General features: G+C 51.3%; 1 protein-coding gene across 1 annotated transcript in view; it reads right to left on the reverse strand.

The window, feature by feature from the left end:
* The window catches only part of tle3a (TLE family member 3, transcriptional corepressor a), a 26,210-nt gene extending 13,906 nt beyond the window's left edge, over positions 1-12,304 (reverse strand). Inside the window, exons 1-7 of the mRNA XM_064313791.1 lie at positions 11,797-12,304; positions 10,960-11,166; positions 10,062-10,162; positions 9,505-9,568; positions 8,019-8,063; positions 1,155-1,217; positions 908-982 (exon numbers count right to left, since the gene is read on the reverse strand). Of these exons, the coding sequence (XP_064169861.1) occupies positions 908-982; positions 1,155-1,217; positions 8,019-8,063; positions 9,505-9,568; positions 10,062-10,162; positions 10,960-10,983 (372 nt within the window). The 5' untranslated portion in view covers positions 10,984-11,166; positions 11,797-12,304. The remainder of the gene's footprint in view (positions 1-907; positions 983-1,154; positions 1,218-8,018; positions 8,064-9,504; positions 9,569-10,061; positions 10,163-10,959; positions 11,167-11,796) is intronic.
* Between the last annotated feature and the right edge of the window lie 1,118 nt (positions 12,305-13,422).

The raw sequence follows: 13,422 nt of genomic DNA on the forward strand, positions 1-13,422 counted from the left end.
CCCAGCTCCCGCAGGCGCAGGGCGGCCCCTCTGGGCACCCGCTGTCCCAGGTAGGCAGAGAGGGACGAGCCCGAGCCTCTTTAGGAGGCGTCTGAGTGAGCGCTGCGATGGTGTTTACCGTGCATCTCCTGCTCTAATTCCCTCACACACACACACACACCGGCCGGTGGCACAGGATGAACTCACTCCCTTATCCAATTAGAGCAATACATCTGTAAGTGTGATAAACCGGGGCTTCCAAACGGGTAAGAGTCTTAAAGGGCACAGAGAGCTGTTCTCTCAAATGACCTGCAGTCAGGGTAACATGCAAATCCACCTCAAGCAGGAAGTACGGGTGGGGAGGGGGGTTGTAAGTTGATAAATACTGGAAATAACCTCAGTGGAGATAAAGGGTTTGGTTGGCCTTGTGAACCTTCAGTCCACCCAAACACCGACCGCAGCACCGCCAAACACAGCGCCAAGCCCGTTATAAATGGGACAGCCCGAGGCGGACTACATGGGGCGAGCTCTGTGGGACAGGGCCAGTACAAACGGTAACGACGGACATACGCATGAACACACACCCAAACCAAATGAGTAAATGACTTCTCTCAACACACGAGGCAAATAATATCACACTTAACTAAATGCAACAAACAAGTAAAAATTAAACCACTTTAAAAAAATCATGCAAAACCATTAATGACCAGGAGCAAACCTGCACGCGAGTCAGAAGCAGAGCCATCTTTCCCCTCAGTGAGCCCCTCCCCCCTCCCCTCCCCTCCCCCCTCCCCATGCTGGGCGGGGCCTGGCGGTGCAGGGCGGGGCTGTGCCTTCCCTATGTGCAGGTTGGCGTCCTGGTCAAGGTCAAATGAAGGAATAAGAGGGGTATACACACGGTGAGAGGCAGATTGGGAAGTCCACGTACCCCGATGATGGCATTCAGCTCGGTCATGGTCACCTGCTTGGCACGCTCAACTGCCTGAGCAACCTGCTGTTGGTGCTGAGAGAGAGAGAGAGAGAGGGGGCTTAGCGCTGTGCGTACAGCCACTCCACCTCACACTCTGTACATTAACAGCCTCTCTCAAAGCCAAGCCAGCGCTAAGGCTGGGACTACACGCCGCGTCTCCTGCATGCCTGATCCGCACCGCGGATTAAAGTGTTTTAACACTCACCTCTTGTGACAAAAAAGGCATAATTTGAGCTAAGATCGCATTGAGCCGTTTGGCAATCTCCGTCTGAAAGAGAGAGAGAGAGAGAGATTGTGTCATTTCACACCACCCTTTTTATGTTTAAAACAACAGCACACAAAAAAAACCAACAACAAAACAAACTCAGCTAATTGCCAGAGCAATTAGAGACGCTCGACTCGACGGACATAAATCCCAGGATGCAGGCCGATGAAATATTCAGAGCCATTAAGGCAGGGAGAGGCGGAGCCCCAGAGACTGCAGAGCCTGTTCTTCAGCGCCCGTTTGACCTCTAACGGGGTCACCGCCCACCCCACCCCACCCCCAACCACTGACCTGGCCCCGCCCACTGTCTCCTGACCTCGCGAGGTCAGGCCCTGCCCCCTATTGGCTCTGGGGTTCGGCCCCTCCCCTGCCAGGTGGACCCGGCTCAGGGAGCATGTGGTCTGGGCTCGTCAGGCTCTGATATGGCTTTGCTTGGGTAAGGCCCCAGCTGCGGCAGAGCAGGAGCAGGAGCAGGAGCAGCAGCAGCAGGACTGTTTTAATGATTCTGTTATTGATACGGAGCGTGAATAACGCACAGTAACGAGCTGACCGGGGCCCTGCTCAAACAGCGCAATCAGAGGGGCTGACAAACATGGAGGAAACGCTGCTCACAGACACGCCGACAAACAAACTCAGGGGAATGACACACACCTTCTGCTTCTGTAACACGGCAGGAGCTCCCGCTCACTGTAACGTTACTGTAACGTTCCCGGAGAGCAGGAGAGCTCCCGCTCACTGTAACGTTACCGGAGAGCAGGAGAGCTCCCGCTCACTGTAACGTTACCCTAACGTTCCCGGAGAGCAGGAGAGCTCCCGCTCACTGTAACGTTACCCTAACGTTCCCGGAGAGCAGGAGAGCTCCCGCTCACTGTAACGTTACCCTAACGTTCCCGGAGAGCAGGAGAGCTCCCGCTCACTGTAACGTTACCCTAACGTTCCCGGAGAGCAGGAGAGCTCCCGCTCACTGTAACGTTACCGGAGAGCAGGAGAGCTCCCGCTCACTGTAACGTTACCGGAGAGCAGGAGAGCTCCCGCTCACTGTAACGTTACCCTAACGTTCCCGGAGAGCAGGAGAGCTCCACCACGTAACGTACCTAGGTTAGGGGAGACCCTCCTGCTCACTGCTAATGTTCCTGGGAGCAGTAGTCCTCACTGTAAGTTACCCTAACGTCCGGAGAGCAGGAGAGCTCCGCTCACTGTAACGTTACCCTAACGCTTCCCGGAGAGCAGGAGAGCTCCGCTCACTGTAACGTTACCCTAACGCTTCCCGGAGAGCAGGAGAGCTCCCGCTCACTGTACGTTACGAGGCAGGAGGCTCCGCTCACTGTACGTACCCTAACGTTCCCGGAGAGCAGGAGAGCTCCGCTCACTGTAACGTTACGGAGAGCAGGAGAGCTCCGCTCACTGTAACGTTACCCTAACGTTCCCGGAGAGCAGGAGAGCTCCGCTCACTGTACGTTACCTAACGTTCCCGGAGAGCAGGAGAGCTCCCGCTCACTGTAGTACCCTAACGTTCCCGGAGAGCAGGAGAGCTCCCGCTCACTGTAACGTTACTGTAACGTTCCCGGAGAGCAGGAGAGCTCCCGCTCACTGTAACGTTACCCTAACGTTCCCGGAGAGCAGGAGCGCTCTCATATCCAAGCATCAAGCCGAGGTTGAGAGAGCTCTGGCTTGGAAACGTTGCTTTAATGTTCTGGGGAAGCTCATTAGTAAACCTCACAGTAAGACTGTGGGAGCAGAGAAAGCCTCCCCCCTCTGCCCCCCGCCCGCCCCTGTTTTCCTCGGGGCTGGGAGACAGCAGGGGCTCTGGCTCCAGGCCTCCGCACTCTGACAGGTCAGCCCTTCAGTTTGAGTGAAGACCCTCAGACAAGAGCTGACCTGCCAGGCAACACCCCCCCCCACTCCCCACCACCACCCAGCCCCCAGGGCTGACTCTCTCCTCTAACCACCCCCTCCCTCCCCTCCCCCTCCCCCTCAGCCTCCTGCAGCCTCCATTCCTCGGCCCCTCTCTGTGTTGCCACAGCAACCGCAGCAGCCCCTGCTCTGATCTGGCTCTGATCATTATGCAAATTGTCCCTGCGCTTGGCCGTAACAGGCTGTAAAACCAGATCACGTGCGCGCAGGCAGGTCATTAAATTGAATTTTCGGGCTGTCGATCAGATCAGCTCCACAAATTAATGGTGGATAAAAGGGGCGGCGTGGGGGCGGAGGAGGGGGGTTGCGAGGGGGGGTTGGCGGGGTCGGCTCAGCCGCTGATCCCAGACCAGCCAGCCCCGCTGGGGGAAGGGAGAGGAACAAACGGCGGCGCTGGGTTTAGCCAAGACCTGGGGGAGGAGTAAAACCCTGTAAAAGAACACGCTGCTCCGACCCGCTCCGCTCGCTGGAGAAACGCACTCCCACCCTTCAGTCCGGGGTCCGCAGGCAGGAGAGCACTGCGCAGCCGGGCTGCTTTAGAATGCCTTCACCAGCGCTAACGCCGTGTTCTTTCTGCACCCGCAGGCTGCGAGCGGCCCGGCGCTGAACGCCAGGTGTGCGCGCTGAACGCCAGGTGTGTGCGCTGAACGCCAGGTGTGCGCTGAACGCCAGGTGTGTGCGCTGAACGCCAGGTGCGAGCGCGTGGTTCAGACAGGGCCTGCGCTTCCTGCCCCTTTCCCCTGATCCCAGACCAGCCCGAGCGCCTGACCGTCCCAGAGCTGGAGGACGCCTGCCAATCGCCACTCCCTGAGGAAAGGCCCTCTCCCGGACAGGAAAACCCGATTCCTTCCACCGCCGCCATAGCAGTCCATGTCTATTTTCATCCCTTTCAGTCAGAAATGGGATGGGAGGGGCAATGAGAGTGCACCTATCACAGCCTAACACTTTAAGGTTTAATCACAAGTATGTGATTAAGATGTTCTTAGCTGAGCATTCTAACGCTGATGTCACAATCACTACTGGTAACTGAGAACACTTTCAATTCTGAAGGGAAAAAAACATTCGAAAAAAAACCTACTCTTCAAAGGATTAAAGGCAACTAGACGGTGTGATTCTCGGTGGTTTCCTTCTGTGATAAATACACACCTAATGCATGGTGTTAGCCAATGAGCAACCCTCGATGCGTAACTGTCAGGACACCCGAAAAATCTAGACAAATGCATTCGAGCGCGGCCATCAAAAAATAGCACACCGCAGAGAAAGGGATTCTAAACCGCGTGCAGTCCGTTACCCTCGATGGGCGGGCCGCTCCACTGGACCGAATTTAGGGAAAGGTCCGGGACGCAGCGCTGGCCCGTCCCAAGCGACTGCGGGATGGGAAAGGTTAGAGGGGAACAAACACGGAGCTCAGCGGGGACGAGCGAGCCCTTCCAGGGAAAGAGCGCCCCAGGACAGAACCCTCGCTGCTCGGGACTTAATGCTAAAGACTAATTATAAAACAAAACTGAGCCCGGCCAATAAAGCAAACGTGAAGTGCTTTTCAATGGCCCCGTCTCCAGTGGGCCTCGGACGAAACATAAAGAAAACGCGGAGGAGAGGAGAAAAACGGGACACTGTCCCTTTAAGCCAATGAAAGCAGAACCCTTGAGCGGCGAGCTTTGCGCTCCGCTACACAATTACAGGTACTCTGGGCTGTCTAGCACCGCTTCAAGAGCTCTCCCAGGCCAGCCTGTCAATGGCACATTGAAAGCTATTTGCCTGTTGCTATCGGCATTAGGGAAGTGGAGTGAGACACTGATGAGTATTAAATTTGCAGGAAAACAACTGGTGATTGTAGTGGTGTGCTCTGTCGCTCCCAGCCACAAACAATAACAATCCCAGTCTGCCTGAACTGAACCCCAGCATCCCGCTCTGCTGGGGTAGATACAGGCAGGCAGGTAGACACACACACACACAGACACACACACGCGCTCAATCACACACACACAAACACGCGCGCACGCTCAATCTCACACACACACACACACACACACACACACACACACACACACACACACACCAACGAGCAATCACACAAATTCCACAATCACACTGACCAAAAATATTTTGAAACCAACACACATGCAAACACATTTACTAGCAAATTATAGCTGAAAATAGACTTCCCAGTATTATCCAATAAATTAATATTACACCCGATACGATGAAGCAACATACACGTGCCACAGATGTGACACATTTGAAGCTCAGCAGACGTCACAAATTAAGCACAACGCTCTTGCTCAAAAAGTCACCTGAACCGAGCTAATCATTATTCATACGTTTCTACCACCGAACTCAGAAGCATAGCTGCACAGAAACCCCTAAAAACACAACAAAAAACTATTTAACACAAATATCTGCTCAAAGCTCTGCAACACACACACACACACCCACACAGGAAACACACTCAAAAGACAGCAGACAGCCTTTGACATGAATGAGACACGAGTGTGCAGCCTGTGCACTGTCTGAGACGCACACAATGGCTGCCCTCTCAGCACTCACATCCACTCCCCCCAGCCCTGCTAATGTGCAGCAAATCCAGGCCAAACTGCTTATTGATGTCTGAATTTACCTCCCCATTGATCTGCTCGGAGGGGCCGGGGCGGACACGCACACAGCACTCGGGCCCAGACAACGGAATTCGAGGCGAGAAGGGCGAAACCCCCAGACGCTGCTTCACAAAGGAGGTCGGACATCAGAGTCAGCTGAATCTCCTGTAGACATCAGGCTGCCTGACCTGTCCAGCGCTATCGCAGCGACGCGTTTAATCAGGGACGCCACGGAGCGCTTCCGCCAACAAACAGAGACCGCGCATTCCTGTCCGCCCCCGTTCCGCCGAACCGCCCGGCGAGGGGGGCCGGGGGAGGCGGCCGGGACGGAGCGCTGGAGCGCCCCAGTGGCCCTGATAAGGGGGCGCGCTTCCCGCCCGCTAGTGGTGGCGGGCCGGTGTGTGCTCACCCCACACACACACTCAGTTTGTTTTGGCTCCCAGACAAGCCGACCATCATCACCTTGGCAAACAATTCCAGGAATCCTGTATAAATTATTCATCTGAACAAGCTCTCTCCCTCCCTCCCTCTCTCCCTCCCCTACCCGACGCTCCCCCCCTCCCTCTCGCTCTCTCCGTCTCTCTTTCTCACTCCCTTCTTCTCTCTCCCACACTTGAAGCTGCAGACAGGATTTTCCTCAGTAAGCCAGGGTCTCTCTGTGAGCTGCCACAGCTCGTTACCGATGGGGGGGAACAGACACGTCGGCCCGGACAAAGCGCTCCGCCACCCCCCGAAAACTCCCCGGGTCCCAAACCTCGCCCGACCCGTCGTGCCGGGAGTCCGGCCAGCGCCGCAATGAGCCGTCCAAATTAAAATCGCTTACCAACACCGACCTGCAACAATCGCCCCCCCCCCCATTCCCACACAGTGAGAGAGCTGTGGAAGCCAGTCGCCCTGGGCCTGGAGATCTGAGAGCCTCCAGCTCCCCGGAGCACACAGCCGCGTTACAAAACGCACAATATGCCTGTCAGAGAGGGGCTGCACCCCCCCTCCACTATAGAATAAATCCTCCAAGCAGTGAAATAACATGCTTGCATGCATCCCATAATCCGACTCAGCCTTGCCAGGCAACCGCTCTCCGCCAGCACCCCCGCCCCCCCATCCCAGAGATAATGTGGAGGAGCTGAGGCCTGTCTGTTTACTCCAGCGCTGATGTCATCACAAACTCGGGCTCTGCAGGGAAGGGGCCGCCGTTTGAATTATTCAAGTGCTTCAGTCAACTCCATCGGCCTATTGATGAAAAGGCAAGCGCTAAAACAGGTCAGTCGATTAAGCTGTTTACACTAGGGCTGCTGCACCTTCCCCTCCCGCTCGCTCGCTTCTCCTGCGCCCTTCCTCTCTCTCTCTCCGCCGGAGATAAGTGCCTGACAGAACCTTTCAGAGAGCCGGCGCCGGGAGGGACATCTGGCTCCGTCACATGCGCCGACACTGACGGACTGTGCGGTCTCCCCGTCTCCGCGGCGATGCCATTAACCTTGCGGAGAGCGGGCGGCTTCCTCATAAAGCCCCCGTTCTGCAGCGCCTCCTCTGCGCCTCCGTCCATCACCTCCCGTAATTATGCGGCAGGAGACGCCGCGATCGAGCCGCCACGGCGGGACCGTCTCCTCCGCTCGGCCCGAGATCCCGACCCAAAAGCCTGAACCACCAAACGAGGCCACGTGCCCAGTGTCCGCTACGCATGTGCACACAGAGACGCACGCACACACGCACGCACGCACGCACGCACACGCGCACACACACGCGCACACACGCACACACACGCGCACGCACGCACACGCACGCGCACACACACACGCACACACACGCACACACACACGCACGCACGCACACACACACACACCGCTCTGCGTCCCGGCCTTGATTAATGCTCACGCCTTAAAGTGGCTGAACTAATCAGGTCTTCAGACTCCTCTCTCTTTAGGCCTTAAGTCACAAGGCCGCTGCTGCCAAAGTCTCCACTTTAATCTCATCAAAAGCAGCCCGGCCGCCTCGCCCCGGTGCCGCTCGGCCGTCAGCAGTTTCAGCGCCGCGAGGGGGGGGGCTGTGCGCGCTCCCATGAGGCCGCTCTCTCTGGGTAAACACCGGCCCGGCTCGTTTTACCGCACGCTCTGACGGACAGGGCCGCCGCACGCCTCACACATTGACGTGATCCCTGGTCCGAGGATTCGGCGTGTCCGCGCCCCCCCTCCCCCCCCCCTCGCAGCGCTCCCGCCGGGTGCTGTCTGTGGCACCGGCGCTCACACTTCAACGACCAAAAACGCGGTGGCGCGACAGGAGCCGTTTCGCTGCTGCTCACCTGTTTGTGCATCTCGATGTTGAGCCCGTAAGACATCTCGTAATACTGAAACAGAAAAAGGAAAATTAAGACACTTCATGGTATAAAAAAAACAATTCCACAGAGGCTCATCCAGATAATGCCAAATTAATCTAGGTATCTTCATAATACACATGCAATTAAACTAAGGTCTGTCAAACAAAGCTACAAAAAAGTCTATGTGATATGATTTTAAAATGAATATCAGTGTTAGGCCAGATGCGTAAGGCTCTTGTTTAAGGGCCGGGGGCTCACAGTACCCTGTGACTGCGGCCATGAGGTCATAAATCACACAGCAGGTGAAAACCAGCGCTATTCTACGGGGAGGCCGTCGCCCTTTCATGGAAAGCACCGTGTCAAAGATGTCCGATATGTGAGCAGGAAAAGGAGGTCGAACTGGACTAGCGAGTCACTGATTAACCCTTCAGACTCTCCCCTCTGAAAGGGAGAGGCCCGTCCGAGCCCTGCCCGCGCCCTTTCATTGTCCTCCGGTTTTTTAGGCACGTTTGTCCCGAGGTGAAACCGCCGCCCTCAGAGACTGCAGGTAAGGGACTCGCGGGGAGACCTGCCTTTTTAACAGGTCAACACGCTGTTGACTTTCAAGCAAAAGCACTTTAAATGTTGGATGAGGGCAACAGACCCGCTTAACGTGCAGCCCTACACTATCAGCACAGGACTGCCTGTGACTTACTGCAGTGTTCCTGACCTCACCCTTGTCAGACTAACACGACTTTTCCTGTAAAAAAATAATGTTTAACAAAAGCCACCACAGCTCTGGTTAAAGTCACCTTTTGTATATATAAGATAAGAGGATGAGGGGAAAAAAAACTTCAGTGGGTAATATTCCTGTTACATCACACTGAAATGGAAATATGTTTAACAATTCAGTTGAACATATCCTTGCACAACCTTTAGGAATTATTCATGTTTATTTGCCATTCAGTTTAAAATTCAATGCAGAAATCGAATCAACAATTAATGTTAAGTTTGCTAGCTCAAATCTAAATATAGGAAAACACTTAAAATGTTAAACTGCCTTAAGTACTACAGTACTACTACCCCGGTGATTTCTCCAGATGCATTCCTTCCCCCGCCCCCTTCCCTCTCCCTAATTTATTGCCATGCATATGTGCAGGAGCAAGGTATCCTGGGAAACAAAAATGTCCTCGATAATCGAATCAACACAATGAGGAGCGCCGCGGTCATTAACCCCTGTGGGTAAGGAGGTTCCTCAAAGGGGCCCAAAGGAAACAGAATTTTACCGCAGTCTAAGGCCCTCACGGACACTCGTAAAGGTGTGAGGTTTAGAGTCCTTCACCCCATAGTCTCTTTCATCAAGTCAACAATACAGGTAACATGCCAAGACCATGACGTCACCACAAAAGCACCAACTTCACCTGCTAATGCGGCCCGTTTTTGTCCCGCAAATGAAAGCGCATAATTGCTGCACGGCAGAAAATAATCTTACCATAACGTAGTGACGCTGCATCTCCGTCTTCTCGTTGGCCAGTTTGTCGTACTCCACCTTAAGACTAAAATAGAAACGGAGGTGTCAATTTTCAGCGTCGCCATTTCTATAATAAACCCCTTCACACTCTTAGTGCGACTGGTGCGGTCCGATATGGATATTAGACTACCATGATTTTTTTTAACCAGAATAAAATATTATTTTATGCTCACCACGGATACACGTGAAGCACAAACAATTGCTCCACTTCAAATGTTCGAGGTTTTATTCCTACAGCTAATCATTCCACTACGTCAATCAAGCAGTCATCCCTTAGCAAATTTAACACGGACAATTAATCATAGCGGCCCCAAATAAATAGCCCGTTTTGGGTCTCAATTGTAGCGTATATCACACGGTATGTTAAATGAAAGTCACTGACTGAATTTGAGTTTGATTCAATTTGTGGTTAGATCTCTTCGCCTGTGCACACGTTATCACATTTCAGAGTGAGTTAGCTGAATTATAAACGCTGTTCACAACCTTCAGTTTTTCCGCAAGCGCTTTCAACCGATTACCTGTGGTATTGGGCTTGCAGGAACTGAAACTCGTCTTTGATCCGGTCGCAAGACTCTGCAACAGTGAATTTGAACCCCGGTTGACCAGGCTGGTGTGGTGCCTAAAAACAGCAATAAATAACATTGACGAATAATAATAACAGAATATGTTCTTCGCTTAAAAACTAGTCTCCAATATTTTCATATCTGAGGCCGACCAATCGTAAAGTGGTAATGTTAGCTGCGGTTTGGGTTTGACAGAAACTCTCCCGCGATCCCTTGAGTAGAGCCCTGCCTGGCGGACAGCTTTTTATGGGGAGAATAACCACGAATAGTACACCCGATCACAGAGCTGCGTGCTAAACTGCTCTGAGCAACGAAAAATACTGTTTTCAGAGTGTTATGTTTATATACAAGTTGGTCATCAAATACGGACACCGTTTCAGTAGCCGACTAATTGTGCACACAAATGGCTAAGAGTGAAAATCGAAAATCAAAAGAATATCGCTAGCAACTATTTTCACCGGCTAACGCTAGCTAACAAGGGAGTTGTAGAGTTTGCAAACCACTCGGAGGAGGCGGGGGTAGTGTGATAGTGAAGTCTAGGGATAACAAGGTAATAACAATCTTAAGTACATTTCTGAGTTCGACGGGGACTCAAACACAAGCAAAGACAGCGCCCAATATGTCAGCTTGTCGATTCGATGTGCTTGCGTTTCCCCACTGACTACCAATCTAACTGGACAATCCGAAGCAGCGTTGTTGTCGGGGTAAAAAGGTCCATCAAGACAAGAAATACAGCCCGTAAAATGTATGAGTGCCGTGTTAGCTATCACGGGCGAACCAATTTAATGAGGACGCGAACTCAAACGCAGATGAATAGCTAGAAACAAACTTAAATTCAAAATGTTCAACTTACCGGATGCCGGCCCTGTGGATACATCTTGAGTGTATCCTTTTTAGTTGGAAATCCAAGAAATCTAGCTTTCTATATTTTAGTAATCCGAGTAGATCAGCGATGATGGCCCGACACCCCTCCCTGCACACACAGGCGCTCGGACACAAAGCCCAGTCCTCGGGGGCAGTCCTCGGCTCTTGCGATCCGTACGTGTAAGCTCTTTATCCTCTTCAATCGAAGTCAAACAAAACAAAGGAAAAAACAAAACAGAATATTAGCAAGCTAGTCATAGCCAAGCCACGTTATGTGAACGTAAACTCGCTCGTTGTCTATGTTACATTACACCGTGTTGAGTCAAAGCAGAATAATTGTACTAGGAAGCTAGCCGAATATATCCGATGATATGTGCGAATTCAATACAATGTTCTTTTCGACGGCTAACATTAGTTAATCACAGTAATAATGTTCTGTTGGACTGCACGCTAACATTATTAGCTGGTTGAACAGATGCTTTTAGCTAGCTACACTGTAATGAAAGGGCTAACGTTAGCCAGCTAGCAATAGTAATCAGCACAAGCAAGCCAGCTATTATCAGGATGACTAAATGCAGCAGAAAAACAACCGATAACACTAGCTGGCTCTAGTAGTTAGGCTACATTTTTTGTAGTTTTTATCCCCTTAGCGATTAGACCCGTCGTCCAGAAAAGAAAGCACTATACCAGCTAGCTATGTCACATGAGTGAGCCAGCTAGTTTGCGAAATAGGGCAGACGAGACAGAGAATCTCGTCGCGTATACTTTAAACTGAACTCGACTGCTAGTTAACGTTATCTAAACGGCTTGTTGGCTAGTAAAATACCTGGGAGTATGACTGCGTCTCCCAAGGAGTCCAGTCATCCACGATAATGAATAGAACAATATTTCCGCCCCACCGCTGCCTTTTCAAAATGTTCCGTTCATGGCCAAAAGAGGACAACAGTCTTGCTTGAGACCAACCAGTATACACATCTCCCGATCAGAGCCAGTTTTTTTTCCTCCCGAGTGATCACGGTCGGCTGACACAGGCAGAAGAGATTCGGAGTGTCTATCCGAGTGTAGGTCAGGTACCATGCGATTGAGACGCTCTTGTTCAAAGAAAACTCCTATGGTTGCCCTTCGTGACTCGGACAAATGCCCGGGGAATTCCCATATAAGTCCGAAACCATACGTTAAAGTTATAAAATGTTGAAATTGTTTTAAGTATGACGTTGTATTTCGCTATCTTGCTAACCGTATCCGTTCTCCTTCCCCGTCGCTCCACCGCGCTCACTATACCACACACAGACAGTACACTCGCACGAGGGCTCAACTGCCGCGAGAACTATCCAATCGGTTTCTCAGAAGGGGTTTGACTAGATTGGCCAATTGGAGAGCAGTGTCCCCACGTGGGGACAATAGTTTTATGGGATAGGGATTGGATAATACATATTTGACGTCATGTTCGCCATTTTGGATCTGTGAACAGGTACCCAAGAAAAATAGATCGGTAGCACTCAAATAACGAAGTACAAACGTATTTAAATTACATGAAAAGCATTACAAAATAAATAAAATACGCAGATATTCACCAATTATTGTGAATTTAATAATATGATTACGTGGTTGCAGAAAATCTTCTGTCTGGTAAACAAAACAGTGCTTCAGACAGCATTAATGAATAAATGTCCGTTACTGCAGCTGGCTAACTAACCTTAGGTAAATATGATGTTGATAGCTAGCAAATATACTGTGCTTTTTGCAGTTCTGTAAATTGATTGTGCTTCCAACGCACAACGTGAGCCAGGAGGCTAAACATAAGAGATTCAGTTTAGAATTATTATATCGTAATTATTATTAGCTAACGCTCTAACAAAGGATGTTACTTAGCAGTAAGCATCTTATATATCGCGTGTTACTTGCCAACCGAATAACTGCAGGGTCTAAAATTCATCGCGACATAGAGGTTTCTTTATTCTAGATTATTTCAGATATCCAAGTAATTATACACGACAATGCATTTTATTATGTAACCATAATACTGTGTTATGTATTGATGGTTAATCTGGTCAATTGCAAATTTCGAAAGCAACTACATTCATTCAAAATGTGCAGTTTTTCAGCTATTTTTTATTATCCGGGCTAACATTTGAGGCACAACATGTCTGCGTTTGAGGAAGCCAGAGGCAGCCAATCAAGTGCAGCTCACGCTAGTCTAACCCACGTGGGCCTCACTGCCTGCAGTCCAATCGCAGTGTAGTGGTGTTGTTCAGGCGCATGCTATTGGTCAGAATGAGTAAAGCCTGTCAGTCAAGAACCCGTGTTGTCAATCAATACCACGCGGGGTCGAGCGCTGACAAATGCCTGTGCTTCTCAAGCCTCCTGCCTGCGAATAGTGCCTGGAATGGCTGCTTAATTAGCTTCGAATGGCTTTTCCTTCCAGCTCAAACAATCTGTCACTACCATGTGG

The sequence above is a fragment of the Anguilla rostrata genome, chromosome 16, assembly GCF_018555375.3.
Source record: "Anguilla rostrata isolate EN2019 chromosome 16, ASM1855537v3, whole genome shotgun sequence".
Classification (NCBI taxonomy): Eukaryota; Metazoa; Chordata; class Actinopteri; order Anguilliformes; family Anguillidae; genus Anguilla; species Anguilla rostrata.